General features: G+C 33.8%; 2 protein-coding genes across 2 annotated transcripts; both read right to left on the bottom strand.

Annotated features, from left to right (window-relative positions):
* Positions 1-3,913: 3,913 nt before the first annotated feature.
* LOC141492848 (olfactory receptor 2AJ1-like) lies at positions 3,914-4,858 on the bottom strand. Its single transcript, XM_074193539.1, has one exon. The coding sequence runs from the start codon at positions 4,856-4,858 to the stop codon at positions 3,914-3,916; it is 945 nt and encodes a 314-aa protein (XP_074049640.1).
* A 10,696-nt stretch (positions 4,859-15,554) lies between these two features.
* Positions 15,555-16,508, bottom strand: LOC141509600 (olfactory receptor 2AJ1-like). The gene has a single exon (XM_074219268.1). It carries the CDS (start codon positions 16,506-16,508, stop codon positions 15,555-15,557), a length of 954 nt encoding a protein of 317 aa, XP_074075369.1.
* Positions 16,509-19,525: the final 3,017 nt, after the last annotated feature.

Genomic DNA, 19,525 nt, shown 5'->3' with positions numbered 1-19,525 from the left:
AAACTAGAGAAATGAACACTTCAATATTATATATAATAGACCATGATCCATCTATACCTCTAATTGAAGTCAATCCAACCCTAGCTGATGTTACAACTGAAAATACATGTTGAATGTCATTAGACTCCTTTTATGTATCAAAGCATCTGCTGTTGATTGTATCCCAGTAGAGATTTACAAAATGGAAAGTCCATTGCTTATCCAAAAGCCCCAGGAGTTTATAAATGCCTTCCTTGTCCATTTCTCTAAAGGTAAAGGGAATCCATTGTCCTGTAAAAATCACAAGGGTACTTCTCTTGTACTCATTACTAGTAAGATTCTTGCCAGAGTCCTTTATAACAGACTAATTTTTCATCTGGAAGAAGGTCACCTAGCTGAGAGCCAGTGTGGCTTCAGAAAGGGTCGAGGAACAGTTGATATGGTGTTTACTGACATACAACTCCAGGAAAAATGCAACGAAAAGAAAAAGGGCAAATATGACTTAAGCCTTTGATATGGAAATTTATGAGGGATTCATGGAAATTTAAGTCAAAATTTATTTTCCCAGAGAAGTATGTTAGCAAGGTATGTCAGTTCTATGATGACATACTTTGCTGCATTCTGAAAAATGAATGATACTCTTGTGATATACTAGTTACCAATGGAGCAAGCCAAGGTTGTAGGCTTGCTTTTTAGACTGAACGTTTCAGGATTACAGTCAAAGAATTTCAATGAAGACAAATGTGGCAGAAATGATGGTGACTTTACTGATAGCTTAAAAAGGCTACAAAATAGAGGGATTATTGGTGCATTATTTTCTTTTTTCAGATGATTGTGCAATAAATGCAGACTGAAGAAGATATGCCACAAAGTATGATTCAATTCTCTGTTGCTAGTGCTAATTTTGGCCTAACAGTTACCAACATGAAAATATAGTTCTCTGGCAGTCAACACCACACCATCCATATGTGGAACCATTGGTTACAAGAAATAGAGAGGCTTTGAACACTTTGGAAAAGTTCATTTGTCTTGGTGGTATACTTTACAAGGATTTACACACTAATAATGAAACTGACACACACACACACACATTTCCAGAGCTAATTCAGTATTTAGGAAACTGAGTGATAGTGTGGGACCAAGAGGTATTAGATAGACTAACAGAATGAAAGTCAATGAAGTTGCTGCTCTGATCCCAGAGTGGTATAACTGTGAAACCTGGACAGTCTACCAGTGCCATACCAGGGGATTGAATCACTTCTATTTTAATTGTTTTAGGGAGATTCTAAAGATCACTTAGCAGGATAAGATACTAGACACTGATGTCCCTTCTCAAACTAAACTGTCGAAACATTCAAACTTTTCCACAGAGATCACAACTAAAATGGACTGACTATATCACTCAAATATGAAATGTACATTCATCAGAAAGATTGTTTCATGGGGAACTCAGAGGGGCGTGAGGATAATTAGAATAAAAGTGATACAAGGAAAGTCTTTAGGTATCTCTTAAAAACCTTTGGTATTGATCCTGTAACATGGGAGTACCCCAAGATTGTTCAGGTTGTTGTACCCTCAGCAGAGGCAGGGGCTATCCTCCTTGAAAAAAGAATAATTGAAGTTATTCAAAGGAAACATAAGATGCACTAGTTTAGAGAACCTCCCACAGCTGTTCACGTGCCTTGATTGTGCCCAGTCTTTGGTTGAGCATTCCAAGCTCATATTGGTCTGATCTGTCAGTCAGACATGCTAAAGACAAAAACATTGTGATGTCATTTTGGTCTTCTTCAATGCTGAAGGACAAGAACTGATAGGTCAACAACATGTGTCTGTTCATTCTCTAGTTGACTGACTCTAGTAAGTCAATACAATATATCTATATCTCAATGTAATATATTCCATTGGCCAAGGAAACTATATGATCATAAATTTCTGAATTCATTTTGTACAATTGTAATATTTTGTTTCTCTTTCTCATGAATTTCTAATAAAAAGGGATCATCCATCCTCCTTTTCTCAATGTTTTGTAGTCTGGCTTTCAATTCCATGTCTCTGCTGAACTATTCCTTATAAAAAACTTAATCAAACTATTTGGAAATTATTTCAATGGTCTTTTCTCAATTATTTTCATTCTGATCTTTGAATACTCTACTCTGATCACTTTATGTAGAGTTATGCGTTATAGCTGAACTTTTGTTGGAATCTAAACTCAAAAGGCAGAGTAGATAAAGCAGGATCATTGTGGAAAGTTCATGTGAGGTTTTTGCTTTTGTTTCTGGTTTTCAATGGGGGAGACATGGTAGGAAATGACTAAATAGGAAAATATTCAAAAAGAGTGATAGTTTAAGGATAACCGAAGGGGACCAAGCTGTCAGAGAACAATTGAAAGAATGGTTTCATTGAGTAGGTGAAGGGGTTAATGAAGATTAAAACTATTTCATCATGTGAGATGGAGTAAAAGAATAGGTAATTGGAAAATATAGGAGTGATGTGAGATGTGGAAAAAGAGACAAAAAGAGCTTCTAGTCTGATTGTTTTCTGGAAAACATGAAATAAATATCTCAGGTGAGAGGGCTCATGCTGGGTAGAGAAAAGCTAAAGGAAAGAATGAAAAAGTTTAAAAAAGCAATTTTGAGGAATATGAAAGTGTGTTGATAAGTCAGTTATATTAGGATATCCAAGTAAAGTAAGTGCCCAGTTGACATGACGAATCGTCAACATGTAGTTGCTTTCTTCAGAATGATTACATGATTTTCTTCATTTTTTTCAACTTGTATATATTAATGGAAGTAGTTTTTGATAGCAATTATTCAAAGTTGAATATAAATAGTGAAATGATAAGTGGCAGAAGGACTCAAGAGACAAATACAGTGGATACATTAAAAAAAAGAATGTTCTAATCATAAAGGATGGATACTGAAAAGGTATACCATCCAGGCACCCTAGAACATCATATACTTTTAAATAAATAATAATATATAAGATAGCAGAAGAATATAATTAGTAATTCAGGAAAAAAATGAGAATCGGATGTTGGATTGCTTGAAAGATAAATTGATAAGAGCAAGAAACACGCATGTACATATACATTTATATATCTGCATGTACATAGTCTATACAAATTGTTTTAGCATTTGAAATATTTATATTAAAGGATAAATTTATAAATCTTAGGATGAAATGTTATAAATGGGGTACATTCTATTTAACTAGAGAGATGAATTCACATATCATCCAAAATGCAAAATGCTAGCTAAATGTATTCAGTGGTTAAAAAAGAAAGCCAAAGTTCATCTGCAACCAACCATCACAAGTTACTATCTATATATTGTATATGAAGTTTATATATAATAGAAGAAAACTATTTTCTTTTTTCAATGTAGAACAACAATGCATTCATGTGTGTGTGTGTGTGTGTGTGTGTGTGTGTGTGTGTGTGTGTGTAAGTGAACACTTTGCTGTTTAAGAAAAAGCCCTGCTAAGCATGGAGTAGCTGGATTCTAGACAGTTGGTCAGTGTGGAATTCACTGATACTGATATACTCTTCAAAGATGCTACCAATAACCATGTAGTTTGATAGCATCTTTGAGGCCGCCATGATGATGAAATAATATGCCATAAATCACAGATGTTTTAAATATTATCTTAACATCCAGCTATTATTTCTGCAGGCGAAATTGTTATCTACTGGAGGAAATGAAACATGAGTCATAACATCATTCTTGATATGAATTGCACCAGAATTCATGCAATAAATTCAACAAATAATTAGATTTTCCTTGGAGATATCTATAGGTGTGTTAGTTTATTTGATTTTATCTTACATTTAAAGGTAATTTAATTCAACACCAAAAATTCATGAATGTTACTTTGAATATTTTCCCCACATTACTAAAAGGTCATCCATGGGAATTCAGTCTAATTTTCAAAAGTTTTAATTTCTGTGACTAAGAACTTTACTAAAAACCTTCTTCAGGGCACATAAGACATCTTTATTTCTGAGACTGTAGATGACAGGGTTGAGCATGGGAGCAAGAATGGTATATGTGATGGCTATGACCTTGTCCTGACCGGGTGTATGATAGGATTTTGGTCTCATGTATGTAAAGATACATGAACCATAGTACATGGCAACCACAGTCAGGTGGGAGGAACAAGTGGAGAAGGCTTTTTTCTGGGCTTCCATAGATTTCATATGTAGCACAATATGGAGAATCTGACCATATGAGAAAAGGATGATGGAAAAAGGAATTAGGAAGAAGAATACAGAACTCACATAGACTTTTTCTTGATATTGTGATGTATCAACACAAGAGAGTCTCAACATGGCTGGAATTTCACAGAAAAAGTGGTCAATGGTCCTTGTGCCACAATATGGGAGAAGCATTACATAAGTTGTATGAATTATAGAGTTGATGATTCCTCCAAGCCAGCAGCCAGCAGCCAGAACGATACTGATTCGATTGTTCATGAGCATGGGGTAACGCAGTGGGTGGCAGATGGCTACATAGCGATCATAGGACATGGCTGAGAGAATAAGGCACTCAGCACCCACAAAAATGACATAGAGGAAGAGCTGGAACCCACAACCTACAAATGTGATGGATTTCCTGCCAGATATGTAGTTAATGGCCATCATGGGAACAATATTGAAGATATTCAAGATATCCGTGAAGGAGAGATGCTTGAGAAGGACGTACATTGGAGTGTGGAGCCGTGTGTCAAGGTGGATAAGAAGAATCAAGACTGTGTTTCCCATGATTGCCGCCATAAACATCATGAGAATAAGTGATAAGAAGAGCAGTCCATACTGGTTTGGATCCAATAATCCTAAAAGGATAAAATCGGTTGCAAAAGTCTGATTCTTTTCCCCCCACATCAGAATTATTCCCCTTTCCGCCTGTATTCCAAAAGACAAATTTTCAAAATGAACATTAGCTAAAATCAAAATATAGGACTGAGTCTATGGCTTTGAAATAATGATTGCCTGCAGAACTTTTTTCATTGTTTTACATTAATAACTTGCAATCCAATGAAATCAATGAAATTATTTACTTGAATTAATTGAGTATTTGGGTTGATCAATTCATTGAAGGAATTGCACCCCCAAAATCACAGTGGCTCATCTTGGTAGTTTTACATTCCTGTTCCTTTCCTGATTGATTAGTTAGCTTTATAGGCAATCAGGGAGCAGATTCATCCTCTTATTGCCTAGTCTTTCCTCTCATTTAAAAGTATGTAACACTTCTTTATTTCAATGACAAGATCATATTCTAATACAGTTTTACGGGAGAAATATTTCTTTGCAAATTATGGAAGCTCCCCAATGTTAATAATTCCCTTAATCATTTAAGGATTGTTTTGTTCATATCATCATCACAACTCCCATGATCACCATCATAATTATATTTTAAAATTAACTTTATTTTTAAAACAAAATATCTATAGAATATAATAAATATATTCAAAATTATTCTTAAAAGATCGTGTTTATCTCTCTCTCTCTCTCTCTCTCTCTCTCTCTATATATATATATATATATATATATAAAATTGTTCCCTTTAATCTTTTTCTACTCAACTTTATTTTGTTTCCAACTTGTACACATGTATACACACACACATACACACACATACATATATATATATATATATACATATATATATATATATATATACATATATATATATATATGTATGATGATGTGATATTTGTCCTTTGTTCACAAAGAAGACTATGATATCAGGTACATGATAACAAGACAAGCCAGTGAGTTGGATTTTATTGAAGGGGTATGTATCCTTGCATGAATTCTAAAATTTTTGCTCAAACTAAAGTCGAGTTCAGATTCCTGTATGCAATAAATTCTATTCTCTTCTACTGTTTTTGAAAATTCTTCCAATATATGCCTTTTTCCAGTACTCTGGTACTCATGAAATTCACCACAAAACATCAAATGTCACTGTCATTCACTCAATAATGACATCTGCCAATTCTTTCTTTAGCTGAACATATAAATCATTAGATAGGTTAAAAAACAGTGTGGAAATAGAATCTCAAATACTGACTATGATGTTACAGATATAGGACACTAATGAAATCAATTAAGTTTCTTGAAATCATTTTCTCCACTATAAATTGGGGGAAAATGTACCTCACAGTGTTGTGAGTCATAAAATTAGTTCAAAGAAAGTACTTTGTAATTCTTAAAGAACTCCCTCTATATATATTGATCAGTGGTTGTTCAGTTATTCAGCCAAGTTAGCCTCTTAGTGACTTGATGGACTACAACAAATCAAATTCTTCCATTTCCTATTATCTCCCAAAGTTTGCCCAAGCTCATGTTGACTTTTTTTCATGACACTATCTTTCACTCTCAATTATCCTGTTTTCCTTTTCTCTTAATCTTTCTCAACATTAGGGATTTTTTCATTGAATCCTGTATTCTCATTATAGAGTGAAGGTATTTAAGCTTCAGTTTCAATATTTGACATTCTAGTGTGTTACTCAAATTTAATTTCTTTAAGTATTGACTGATTCTGCTTACTTTCTATTCTAGTGTCTCTTAAAGGTCTCTAGCACCACAATTCCAAAGTGTCAGTTGAGCAACATTCAGTTTTGACTATAGACCAACTCTCCTAGCCATTTAGTGCTTCTGGAAGAACTAGACCTTTGATCATTATAGACCTTTGCCTGCTGTAGTAGGAAACAGCAAATCACTATTATCTTTGTCAATAAAAATGGACATTAAAATCAAATCAAACATAAGATTATTTAAGTTGGCCTAATTGAATTCATGAAAAATTACATCTTATGATACTGTCTCCTCTTTAACTCTGACAAATAAAACTCTATTTTTCATACATTCTTTCCAGCAATAAAGTCAGTATCCTTGGCATGAAAAAAAGAAAGCCCAATATAAACTGATCAGATCTCATGTCTCTCCATGGTTAGTTATGATCAGCTCAATGAAGTCTTTCCCTTGTGTTTCTTCTTCCTTTTTCAACTGGTAGAAGCTAAAAGAAATTTCTCTTAATTACTTTTCTCATTTGCATCATTTTTGATGGATTTAGAAACACAATAAGTTCAATATACTCTCATATACAAATTCCACAAATTTCCTTGCAAAGTGTCTTTCAATAAATTACCATTGGGATTAAAAATAAAAGGATAGGGGTGGCTAGGTGGTACAGTGGATTAAGCACTGGCCCTGGAGTCAGGAGTACCAGGGTTCAAATCCAGTCTCAGACACTTAATAATTACCTAGCTGTGTGGCCATGGGCAAGCCACTTAACCCCGTTTGCCTTGCCAAAAAAAAAAAAAAAAAAAACTAAAAAAAAATAAATAAAAGGAAGCAAAATTGAAAAGACAACCAAATTTGCCTTCAGGGTAATTAGCCTCCTAATATGTTGCTGGTTTTCCCATAAATAAAACACCTATGATACCATTTTCTCATGTAAATGGCTTCTTAGGATATATTCTTCTATTTTATCTTAAGAAAAATTGCTTTCAGGGAGCACCTCTAAGTCATTAAAGGAAAGGCATCAAATTGGAAGAAATTATGAGATGGTAGAGAATGTATTTTACTGGAGGAAGCAGCTTGGATTTTGGATTTTCTAGAGAATATTGTTTGGAGAGATAAAGATATCAATTTAATTTTTCTAAAATTGACAAAGTATCCTAGGAGAAGAATGTGGGAAAATGTGGAGGAAAAGAAAGTAGATTTTTCAGACAGTAATTTTGACCCTATATTCTTAACATTCTTATGATTTTACAATTCACAGTCATTCAAATCACTTGTTTCTATGTTTCTTGCAGTTCTAAGTCTATGATCCTTTCTTGATAAAATTATTCAGATAATCCATCCCAGGAAATACATACATTTGAACTAAGCAAATGGGACAGGAGAAGTGTTATCTTTCTGCCTTTAAGAGAAAGTCAGGCATCATCGATTGTCTCAGTAATGGATCCTAGGCTGATAGGAAGAATATCAACTGCTGCTAAGCATTACATTTTTCCCAGATTAAATAGAATATATCCTCTCTCATGGAGAAAACAATCCTCCACCTCTCCCCAATTATGTCAATTCATTGACCGAAAAACTACTGAATCAAATTGGTGCAGAGACATAAATAATTTCTGGCTAAAGCATATAGCATATATAGCATTTTGATGTTTCCTGAGCCAAATGTTACTGGAAGCTATTATCTAAATGATACCCCATTTCCCCATTCTTATCTCATCTCCTCCTCTATCTGTCCTTTTTTGCATTTACCTCTGGTTCTTCTAAAAATGAGAATCTAACTATTGCAAAAAAATAAATCATGTAAAACAGTAATTTCTCAGGCTTATGAACCTTCTCCAGACTCATAAACATCTGGCTATTAGAGAAATTCAAGGTTGAATTTGCTAGTTTTGCAAATTTTAGGGAAAGAACGTTAGAGTAAAATAAAGGCAGAAATGTCAAAGAAAAGGAGAACTGTGGACTAATAGAAAGAGATGACTTGAATTAATGAGATTCCTGGTAGGAGAGTCATTCAAAAAGACACTGGATAACTGCTTGTCCTCCTCCTGCATTAGATAGAATTGAACAAACTGATCCCAAAGGTCTCTCACAGCTCTTGTATTGAGGATTACAGAATTATAATTGAAGATTATAAAGAGATTCAACCAAGGCAACTGATTTGGTTGCCAGATGGAAGCCCCAATCTTGTTTTTTTTTCATTCCAAACAGTTTAACAGACTAGCTTCATGTAGATAGTTTTCATGTAAACTGTCTTCACATTAAAAGGTAACAGAGCAAGGAAAAGAGTACTGAATTTGGAGCTGGAGATACTCAATTTTAATTCTCCTGTTAATTATTCCTTTCATGACATCAAAAACTCAATTCAGTTTGCAGTTCCTCAATTTTCTTGTTAATGAATATAAAGAATAAAAGGAGGGAGGAAGTAGGTAACTTCTACGACCCATTACAACTCTAAAGCCTTGATCCTAGGATTCTGTAAGAGGAAATTTTGTCTATTCAAATGAGAATCATGAATGAGTTCACTGAATGAACTTGACTCTAGAATAATCATGTGACTCCAGATTATTCTCAACCTCTTTGAAACCATTGATAAAAGTGGGATACTACCAAATACCCCACATTTGCTGTGATGATCATGAGAAAGGAGGATGTAAAGAGTCAGGAAACAAAGTATGGTTTAGTACTGGTGCTGCCTGAATTAAAAATTTCAAGACATTATTGAAATATGTTTTATTTTTACTGCTATAGTTATTCTTGCCCTGTGATCAAGTTATTTTGAAGAAACCAAAGAGAGACAGAATTCAACTGAACCAGTATCCTATCTACAGGTCTTCCCTCATCCTTACCTGTGGTTCCATATTCAATCAAGAAAATACTCAATCATTTGATATTAACTAAACTAAGAAAACATTGACACAATTTTAAACACTCATGTTCCCAACCTGTTTTCTTAGTAACTTGCCTGATCAATTTTGGCAAAATGGTTTGGTGGAAGAATAGTCTGACAATGAAGAAAGTAAATGCTGGTTCTGGTTCTTTCCCACTTGCCACCAAAACTATAAAGTCCAAGGATGCATGTGAAATAAGTCACTGCTGTTGGAACTGAAGCATATCTGTTGTTCTGCAGCAGAACTAAGGTCTCCTTTGAGATTTATTATGGTCTTCAGAGAATCCCTTTGCACAGGTAAAGCCTTGTGGCTTTACAGATAATTGAATGTTATATGTAAGCTTGTAAATGTTTCACTAAAAAGTTTTGTAATTAAAAGAACTAGGGATGCAAGGAGACCCAAAAGCTCATCTCAATTAATAAACAATTATAAAAGACTTTAAGATTTATAACTATTGGGGTGGCTAGGTGGCTCAGTAGATAAAGCACTGGCCCTGGAGTCAGGAGTACCTGGGTTCAAATCGGGTCTCAGACACTTAATAATTACCTAGCTGTGTGGCCTTGGGCAAGTCACTTAACCCCATTTGCCTTGTAAAAACCTAAAAAAAAATTTACAACTATGATCTCATTTGGCTCACCCTACCAATGCCAACCATTGTTATTCTTGTTTAATTGTTTAAGTTGAGGTTGACTCCTTTGTGACCCAATTTGGTGTTTTCTTATCAAGATCAATGGAAGGATTTGCTATTTCTTTCTCCAGCTCATTTTATTGCTATGGAACTCAAGGAAAACAGGTATATATTATATGTCAAGGGTCACATAGCTAGTGAGTATCTTGAGGCCAGATTTGACTACACAAAGATGAATCTTACTAATTTTTAGACTGTTCTCTCCACTCTGACATTTAGATTATAAACACTTATAGTAATCAGTGTTACACAAATCACTGTGCTTGCAGTACAGATTTCGAGATCCACAACAATTCTACCAATAAACATTGCAAAAATCTCTTTCATATTGGGACAAATAAGGAATTTCAAGTACAGTGTCTATTGTGTGATTGAAAGCTGGTGTAATTAAAGGATTGAATAAATGAATGCATTATTTTTCTTCTGTGTAAATAAATTTATTAACAATAGTTTCAAAGTTATAATCAAAGAGGAAAATAAAAGTCAGGAATGGGGAATAAACTCAATGTTTATCATCATTCTGTTTAATTGTGTCTTTTTTTCAAAACTCTTTAACAAAGGTATTTTTACTGATAAGATTCAATAAATACAGAAGTTCAAGGTTTTTCCTGAACTAGTTGGCAACACACTATGTCTAAGACTACCCTGTTCCTTGTACCAGAATTTTGGGCAGGTTTTGCACAGCATTTGGTTAATAGTGATCTTTACAAGACAAAAGCATTTCTCAAGACTAATTGAAATTGTGGACTTCAAATTGCTATACATTTAGGAAGTTTTTGCTGTCTGCCACATATTGAGTTCGGCTGTCAGCATACAAACAGAAGATGAAAATATAATGTTCCCTAAAGGAATTTACATTGTAGGGGAGAGAGTACACAGCCTGTGCCTGTGTAACAAAATGCAAAGAATATTCCAAGTGATGTGGGGTTTTTTGGAAGGGGAGAGTGTGAGCAATTGATGGCCTTGAGGGAAAAAATAATCTCATTTGGATCTAGCCCCATAGCTATTGTTTGAAGAAGATGAGGTTAACTCCCAGGGAGAATTCAGAAAAATATGCATCCCAGAACAAGATTAAGATATGAAAAATATCTTCCCAGAATTATTATCATAATAACTCTTACTAATATTTGCTTTGGTATAACCTTTGTTCAATCATATTTTATTTGTGTTTGAATTTTAGTAGTACCATTAGGGGGTTTTCCTGACAAAGATCTTGCTAAGGTTTGCCTTTTCTTCTGTGTCTTATTTTTTTAGGTATTTTTTTTCAAGGCAAATGGGGTTAAGTGGCTTGCCCAAGGCCACACAGCTAGGTAATTATTAAGTGTCTTGAGACCCGATTTGAACCCAGGTACTCCTGACTCCAGGGCCGGTGCTTTGTCCACTGCGCCACTTAGCTGTCCCTTCTGTGGCTTATTTTGCTGATGAAGAAATTGAAGCAAACAGGAAAATTGTCTTGAGACTGCAGAACAAAAGAAACCACTTCTTCCAACTGCTTTAGATATGAATGTTCTGAACTTTCACTCTTAAGATCCGGAACCAGAATTGTTTTATGTTAGTTCCTTGTGCAAGTGTTTTCTTAACATTTGCATCTGAGTCTTTCATATCAAGCACATCTTATACCAATTATTATTTCTAGTTAAAGATTTATTTTTTCTCTTCATCAAGGAATAAAATGAAGCTAATTTCTTTTTTTTTTATTATGTCCAGTTTAGGTTTCTCATTTCTTTATGTGAAAGCAATGATAATTTCTTATAACTAAATTGTGTATGAAAATTGATTCCTTTTAGAGAATACTACTTTTCATAAGAGATCACTTTGTCTCATTAGTTAGGAATTAAATTCTTATTTTCATTGAAAATTTCAGAGAAGAATTCTCAATATGGAAGGAGACTGTCCTGGAAGACATAATAGATGAATTCAGGAAGAGAAACAGAGATGATCATCTTCGCAGAACTTTCAGTTATAGATATGGTAAAAATTGCTATGTACAGGACACCAAAGAGGTTAATTATTCTTTTTCCATTTCTCAAAAGGTATAAAGTTTAACATTTTGCTCAGTTTCTTTGTGATCATCATGGGACGGCCTCCATTACCAATACGTTTTGTCTGATAAATTCCAGAGAATAAAACTTCACATAAAATCTAGATTTTTCTACTGTATTTGTTTTAATCATACGTTTTTGAGGTTCTTACATTTTATGGTTCACACTTTTGTATTTGTTTTTTTCCACTATCATTTACATCTAGACACATGTTTTGAAGGAAAAACAGTCCTTTCCCTTTTGTCAATACCAGAAGAAGGGATTCATAGAAAAGCAAGATAGATTTTGAGACTGATACAATGGTTTTGATTCAAGTCAAGGTTTCTTTACTTTTCAAACTTAACTCCTCTGTTGGATTTTTATTTTTTTTCTTTGAAATTGAAGTTTGTCTGAGATGTTTCTATTTAGTTTTGGGAATTCTCACAGGTTGGTGAGAATTGTTTTGGTTTTAAGTGGTCAGATGAGTGTTAAAGACTTATTCCTTGGGCTAAGTGAGGCATTTCTTTGGTGAAGACATCTACAGCTAAGATCTCCAGTACTTTTTTTTTTGGTATGGTATAAGATATTTGTTTGGCATCTCTGTCTTATGTCTAGGGACTTTGATTTATGTTTTGATTTTAGTGTCTTTTTCTGGCTGTTGGTGTTTGGTTTTGTGTATAGTTATTGCTGTTTAACTGTTTGTTGTATCTGGTTGTGAGACAAGTTAAACTTAGAATTAGAGATTCAGTAGGAAGGACACCTGATATCTAATTGACTGAGCAATATAGTTTAATGGCCATGAATTTTATCAGAGTTGGTGTAAATTAAAAAAAAATGATGATCCTAAATTATGTTGAACTGGTTGAATAGCTTTTGAAAGAACTAAATTGCTTTACCTCAAAACAAAATTAATTTTCAAAAATAATATCTTTTAAGAAAAGTGAATGTTCTATCACTTGTTTAATGAGAAGCCAAAAGAAGAGTACAAAGCTGAAACTGTTTTGACGTAGAAAAAGGTTTTAGCTGCACCTGTTTCTTCTTCAACAACCACACGTGACCTTATTGAACTATGCAGCCTTCCCAATGTACTGTTTTCCCTTCTCCAAAAACTCCAGTTTGTGTCCCTCTTTCTTTTTTTTCTCCCCCTAATTCATTGCCTTTTTTACCTCCTAAAGACTCTTGTTTTGGAGAATCTAATTCACCTGCAACCTGAGGAACAATGTAAATCCTACTTAATGCCCATTTTGATTTGCTCCTCTATGTCCTACCCTCCCTACCTCTAAGGAAAACTCTGCCTTCCTTGCACTTTCTCCCACTGAAAATTATCTTCACTCATCATTCATTATTCTTTCCCCTTTTTTCTTCTTCTCTTCTGTCTCATTCTTCTTCCCTCTCTTAACCTAATGTTCCTCAGTCTCATTCTTTTTCATCTCTTTCTTGTTCTAATCCTGCTTTTTCCTCTGCTTTCTATTTCTCCTTATCCTTATATCAGTAGTATTTCTTTTGCTTTTTGTTCATCAATTTCTTTCCTTTCCTCTTCTGCTTCACAGTATTCTTATTCCCTCAACATTAATCCATCCTATAACTATTCTTTGTCCTAATATTGCCTCTTGTTTTCCTATTTCATCTCCTTCTCATAGTTCTGCTTATTCTATTCAAACACATTCCATTTACTCATTTTACTCTTATTTCAGCTCCTCCTTATTCCACATTCCTCTTTTCCTACACTTTAAAAGCACCTTCTTATTCCATCTCTTTTACCTATTCTTAGTTTATCCCAATCTCCTTTCCTCTTCTTCAACTATTCCATCTTCTTCCATGTCTTTGCTATGTCTCCTCCTTCACTTGCCCCAAGAGTCTTTTTCTAGTGATGTTTCTCCAGCTCCAGATAAGAGACCAGTTCCTGATCTCTCAGAATTTATTACTTTAATGTTACATTAACCTTTAAGCCTTTAGTAAATAAAAAATCATTTAAACTACTTTATCATGTTTGATAGAGTGAAAGAAGACGTAATTGGAAAAGCTTAGGAGTGATATGAGATGTGGAAAAAGAGAGAATAAGAGCTTCTTGTCTGATTTTTTTCCTGGAAAACATGAGATAAATATCTCCACTGAGTGGACTGGTAAGGGGGTAGAGATAAGCTAAAGCAATGAATGAAAACGTGTAAAAAGGCAATTGTGAGGAAGATGAAAGTGTGTTGATAAGTCAGTTATATTAGGATATCTTAGTAAAGTAAGCACCCAGTTGAGATGATCAATCGTCAACGTGTAGTTCTTTTCTTCAGAATGGTTACATGATTTTCTTCATTTTTTTCAATTTGTTTAATACATTAGTGGAAGTAGTTAGTGATAGTAATCATCCAAAGTTGAATCTAAGTAGTGAAAATGTAAGTGGCAGAAGGACTCAAGAGGCAAGCACTGGGGTTAAATTAAACAAAGCATGTTCTAATCATAAAGAATATATACTGAAAAGATACTGGCCAGGCTCCCCAGGACTTCATATAATTTTAAATAAATAATATTATATAAGGTAACAGAGGAATATAATTAATAATACAGGAAAAATTGAGAATCGGATGTTGGATAGCTTGAAAGATAAATTGATAAAAACAAGAAACATACATGTACATATGCATTTATACATCTGCATGTACATAGTTTATAAAAATTACTTTAGCATTTGAAATATTTATATTATAGCATAAATTTATAAATCTTAGGATGAAATTTTATGAAAGGGGTACATTCTATTTAACTAGAGATGAATTCACATATCATCAATAAAGCAAAATTCTAGCTAACTGTATTCAATGGTTAAAAAAGAAAGCCAAAGTTTATCTGCAAACACTCATCACAAGTTACGTATCTATATATTGTATATGAACTGTATATATAATAGGAGAAAGCTATTTTCTTTTTCCAATGCATAACAAAAGTCAGTGTGTGTTTGTGTGTGCGTGTGTGTGTGTGTTTGTATAAATGAAAAGCTGCCTGCTTGAGAAAAAGCCCTGCTGAGCATGGAGTAGCTGGAATCTGGACAGTTGGCCAGTGTGGAATTCACTGATATTGTTATACTATTCAATGTTGCTACCAATAACAAGGCAGTTTGATAAGATATCTGATGCAGTCATCATGATGAAATAATATGCCATGCATCACAGATGTTTTAAATATTATCTTAAGATCCAGCTGTTGCTTCTACAGGTGTGATTGTTATCTACTGGAAGAAATGAAACATGAATCATAACATCATTCTTGATATAAACTGTACCAGAATTCATAAAACAAATTAAACAAATAATTAGATTTTCCTTGGAGATATCTATAGGTATGTTAGTTTAGTTGATTTTATCTTACATTTAAAGGTAATTTAATTCAATACCCAAAATTCATTAATGCTACTTTGAATATTTCCCCCACATTAGGTCACCCATGGGCATTCAGTACAATTTTTAACCATTTTCATTTCTGTGACTAAGAGCATTACTTAAAACCTTCTTCAGGGCACATAAGACATCTTTATTTCTGAGACTGTAGATGACAGGGTTGAGCATGGGAGCAAGAATGGTATATGAGATGGCTATGACCTTGTCCTGACCGGGTGTATGATAGGACTTTGGTCTCATGTATGTAAAGATACATGAACCATAATACATGGCAACCACAGTCAGGTGGGAGGAACAAGTGGAGAAGGCTTTTTTCTGGGCTTCCTTAGATTTCATATGTAGCACAATATGGAGAATCTGACCATATGAGAAAAGGATGATGGAAAAAGGAATTAGGAAGAAGAATACAGAACTCACATAGACTTTTTCTTGATATTGTGATGTATCAACACAAGAGAGTCTCAACATGGCTGGGACTTCACAGAAAAAGTGGTCAATGATCCTTGTGCCACAATATGGGAGAAGCATTACATAAGTTGTATGAATTATAGAGTTGATGATTCCTCCAAGCCAGCAGCCAGCAGCCAGAATGATACTGATTCGATTGTTCATGAGCATGGGGTAACGCAGTGGGTGGCAGATGGCTACATAGCGATCATAGGACATGGCTGAGAGAATAAGGCACTCAGCACCCACAAAAATGACATAGAGGAAGAGCTGGAACCCACAACCTACAAATGTGATGGATTTCCTGCCAGATATGTAGTTAATGGCCATCATGGGAACAATATTGAAGATATTCAAGATATCCGTGAAGGAGAGGTGCTTCAGAAGGAAGTACATTGGAGTGTGGAGCCGTGTGTCAAAGTGGATAAGAAGAATCAAGACTGTGTTTCCCATGATTGCCACCATAAACATCATGAGAATTAGTGATAAGAAGAGCATTCCATAATGATTTGGGTCCAATAATCCTAAAAGGATAAAATCACTTGTAAAAGTCAGATTCTTTTTCCCCCACATCAGTTTAGACCTGTATTACAAAAGGAAAAATTTTACAAAACAAAGATTAGCTAAAATCAATATCCAGGACTGCATCTATGGCTTTAAAATAATGATTGTCTGCAGAAGTTATTTCATTGCCTTAGGTTAATAACTAGAAATTCAATGAAATAGATTAAATTATTTACTTGAATTAATTAAGTACTTCGGTTGATCAATTCATTGAAGGAATTGCCCCCCCAAAATCAAAGTCGCTCATCTTGGTAGTTCTACGTTCCGGTTCCTTTCCTGATTGATTAGTTAGCTTTATAGGCAATCAGGGAGCAGATTTATCCTCTTATTGCCTAGTCTTTCCTCTCATTTAAAAGTATGGAACACTTTTTATTGCAATGAAGAGATCATATACTAATGCAGCTTTATGAGAGAGATATTTCTTTTCAAAATATGGAAGCTCCCCAGCTGTAAAAATTCCCTTAAACATTCAAGGATTGTTTTGTTTATATCATCATCACAATTATATTTTAAAATTAATTTTATTTTTAAATTCTAGATTAAAACAAACATCTATAGAGTATAATAAAAATATTCAAAATAATTCTTAACACACTGTGTTTATCTCTCTTTATATATATATAATATATATATATATATTATTGCTCCTTTTAATCTTTTCCTACTCAACTTTTTTTTGAATTTCCAACATGTATTCACATATACACATATATAATGGCATGATGATGTGATATTTGTACTTTGATCATGAAGAAGACTATGATACCAGGTACATGATAACAACACAAGCCAGTGAACAGTGAGTTGGATTTTATTGAAGGGGTATGTATACTTGAATGCATTCTAAAATTTTTCCTCAAACTAAAGTCAAGTTCAGTTTCCTTTATGTCCTGTATGTTATAAATTGTATTCTCTTCTACTGCTTTTGAAAATTCTTCCAATTTATGTCTTTAGTATTCTGGTAATCATCAAATTCACCACAAAACATCAAATGTCACTTTCAATCACTCAACAATCACATCTGCCAATTCTTCCTTTAGCTGAACATATAAATCATTAGATCAGTTAAAAACGTTCATGAAAATACAGTCTCAAATACTGACGTGGTGATGTTTATATATGTGTGTGTGTATATATATATATACACACACATATATATATGACACTAATGAAATCAATTAAGTTCCTTGAAATCATTTTATTCACTATAAATTGGGGGAAAATGTACCTCACAGTGTTGTGAGTCATAAAATTAGTTCAAAGAAAGTACTTTGTAATTCTTAAAGAACTCCCTTTATATATATATACTGATCTATGATGGTTGTTCAGTTATTTAGCCAAGATAGTCTCTTAGTGACTCAATGGACTACAACAAAACAGATTCCTCTGTTACATAGTATCTCCCAAAGGTTGCCCAAGCTCATGTTGGTTGTTTTTAATGACACTATCTATCTTTCACTCTCAATTATCCTGTTTTGCTTTTGCCTTTAATCTTTCTCAACATTAGGGATTTTTTCATTGAATCCTGTCTTCTCATTATAGAGTGAAGGTATTTAAGCTTCAGTTTCAATATCTGACATTCTACTGTGTTACTCAAATTTAATTTCTTTAATTATTGACTGATTCAACCTACTTGCTATTCTAGAGTCTCTTAAAGGTCTCTAGCACCAAAATTCCAAAGTGTCAGGTGAGCAACGTTCAGTTTTGACTATAGACCAACTCTCCTAGCCATTCAGTGCTTCTAGAAGAACTAGGCCTTTGATCATTACAGACCTTTTCCTGCTGTAGTAGGAAACAGCAAATCATTATCTTTGTCAATAAAAATGGACATTAATATAAAACCAATCTTAAGATTATTTAAGTCAGATTAATTGAATTCATGAAAAATTATCTCTTATGATACTGTCTCCTCTTTAACTCTCAAAGAAAACTCTATTTTTCATACATTCTTTCCAGCAGTAAAGTCAGTATCCTTGGCATGAAAAAAAGAAAGCCCAGTATAAACTGATCAGATCTCATGTCTCTCCATTGTTAGTTATGATCAGCTCAATGAAGTCTTTCCCTTGTGTTTCTTCTTCCTTTTTCAACTGGTGGAAGCTAAAAGAAATTTCTCTTAATTACTTTTCTCATTTACATCATTTTTGATGGATTTAGCAACAAAATAAGTTCAATATATACTCTCATATACAAATTCCACAAAATTCCTTGCAAAGTATCTTTCAATAAATACCACTGGGATTTTAAAAAAGGAAGAAAACTGATGGCAAATGTTTCTATTTCTTCATCAGTGTTGAGCAAAATTGAAAAGGCAACCAAATTTGCCTTCAGGGTAATTAGCCTTCTAATATGATGCTGGTTGTTCCCATAAATAAAGCACCTATGATACCATTTTCTCATGCAAATGGATTTTTAGGATATATTCTTCTATTGTATTTTAAGAAAAAACTGCTTTCAGGGAGCACCTCTAAGTCACTAAAGGAAAGGCATCTAATTGGAAGAAATTATGAGATGGTAGAGAATGTATTTTACTGGAGGAATCAGCTGGGATGTTGGATTTTCTAGAGCATAATGTTCTGAGAGATATAGAGGTGAATTTAATTTTTCTAAAATTGACAAATTATCCAAGGAGAAGAATGTGGGAAAATGTGGGGGAAAAGAAAGTAGATTTTTGAGACAGTAATTTTAAGCCTATATTCTTAACATTCTTATGATTTTACAGTTCATAGTCATTCAAATCACTTGTATCTATGTTTATTGCAGTTCTAACCCTATGATCCTCTCTTGATAAAATTATTCAGATAATCCATCCTAGCAAATATATACATTTGAACTAAGCAAATGGGACAGGAGAAGTGTTATCTTTTTGCCTTTAAGAGAAAGTCAGGCATCATTGATTGTCTCAGTAATGGATCGTAGGCTGATAGGAAGAATATCAACTGCTACTAACCCTTATATTTTTCCCAGATTAAATAGAATATATCATCTCTCATGGAGAAAGCAATCCTCCGCCCTCTCCCCAATTCTTT

The sequence above is a fragment of the Macrotis lagotis genome, chromosome 1 (assembly GCF_037893015.1).
Source record: "Macrotis lagotis isolate mMagLag1 chromosome 1, bilby.v1.9.chrom.fasta, whole genome shotgun sequence".
Classification (NCBI taxonomy): domain Eukaryota; kingdom Metazoa; phylum Chordata; class Mammalia; order Peramelemorphia; family Peramelidae; genus Macrotis; species Macrotis lagotis.
This window is presented reverse-complemented; position numbering and strand designations above follow the sequence as displayed.

What these genes read in the sequence shown, in the direction of transcription:
- LOC141492848 (XM_074193539.1), bottom strand. Translation starts at nt 4,858, where the DNA reads ATGTGGGGGGAAAAGAATCAGACTTTTGCAACCGATTTTATCCTTTTA.
- LOC141509600 (XM_074219268.1), bottom strand. Translation starts at nt 16,508, where the DNA reads ATGTGGGGGAAAAAGAATCTGACTTTTACAAGTGATTTTATCCTTTTA.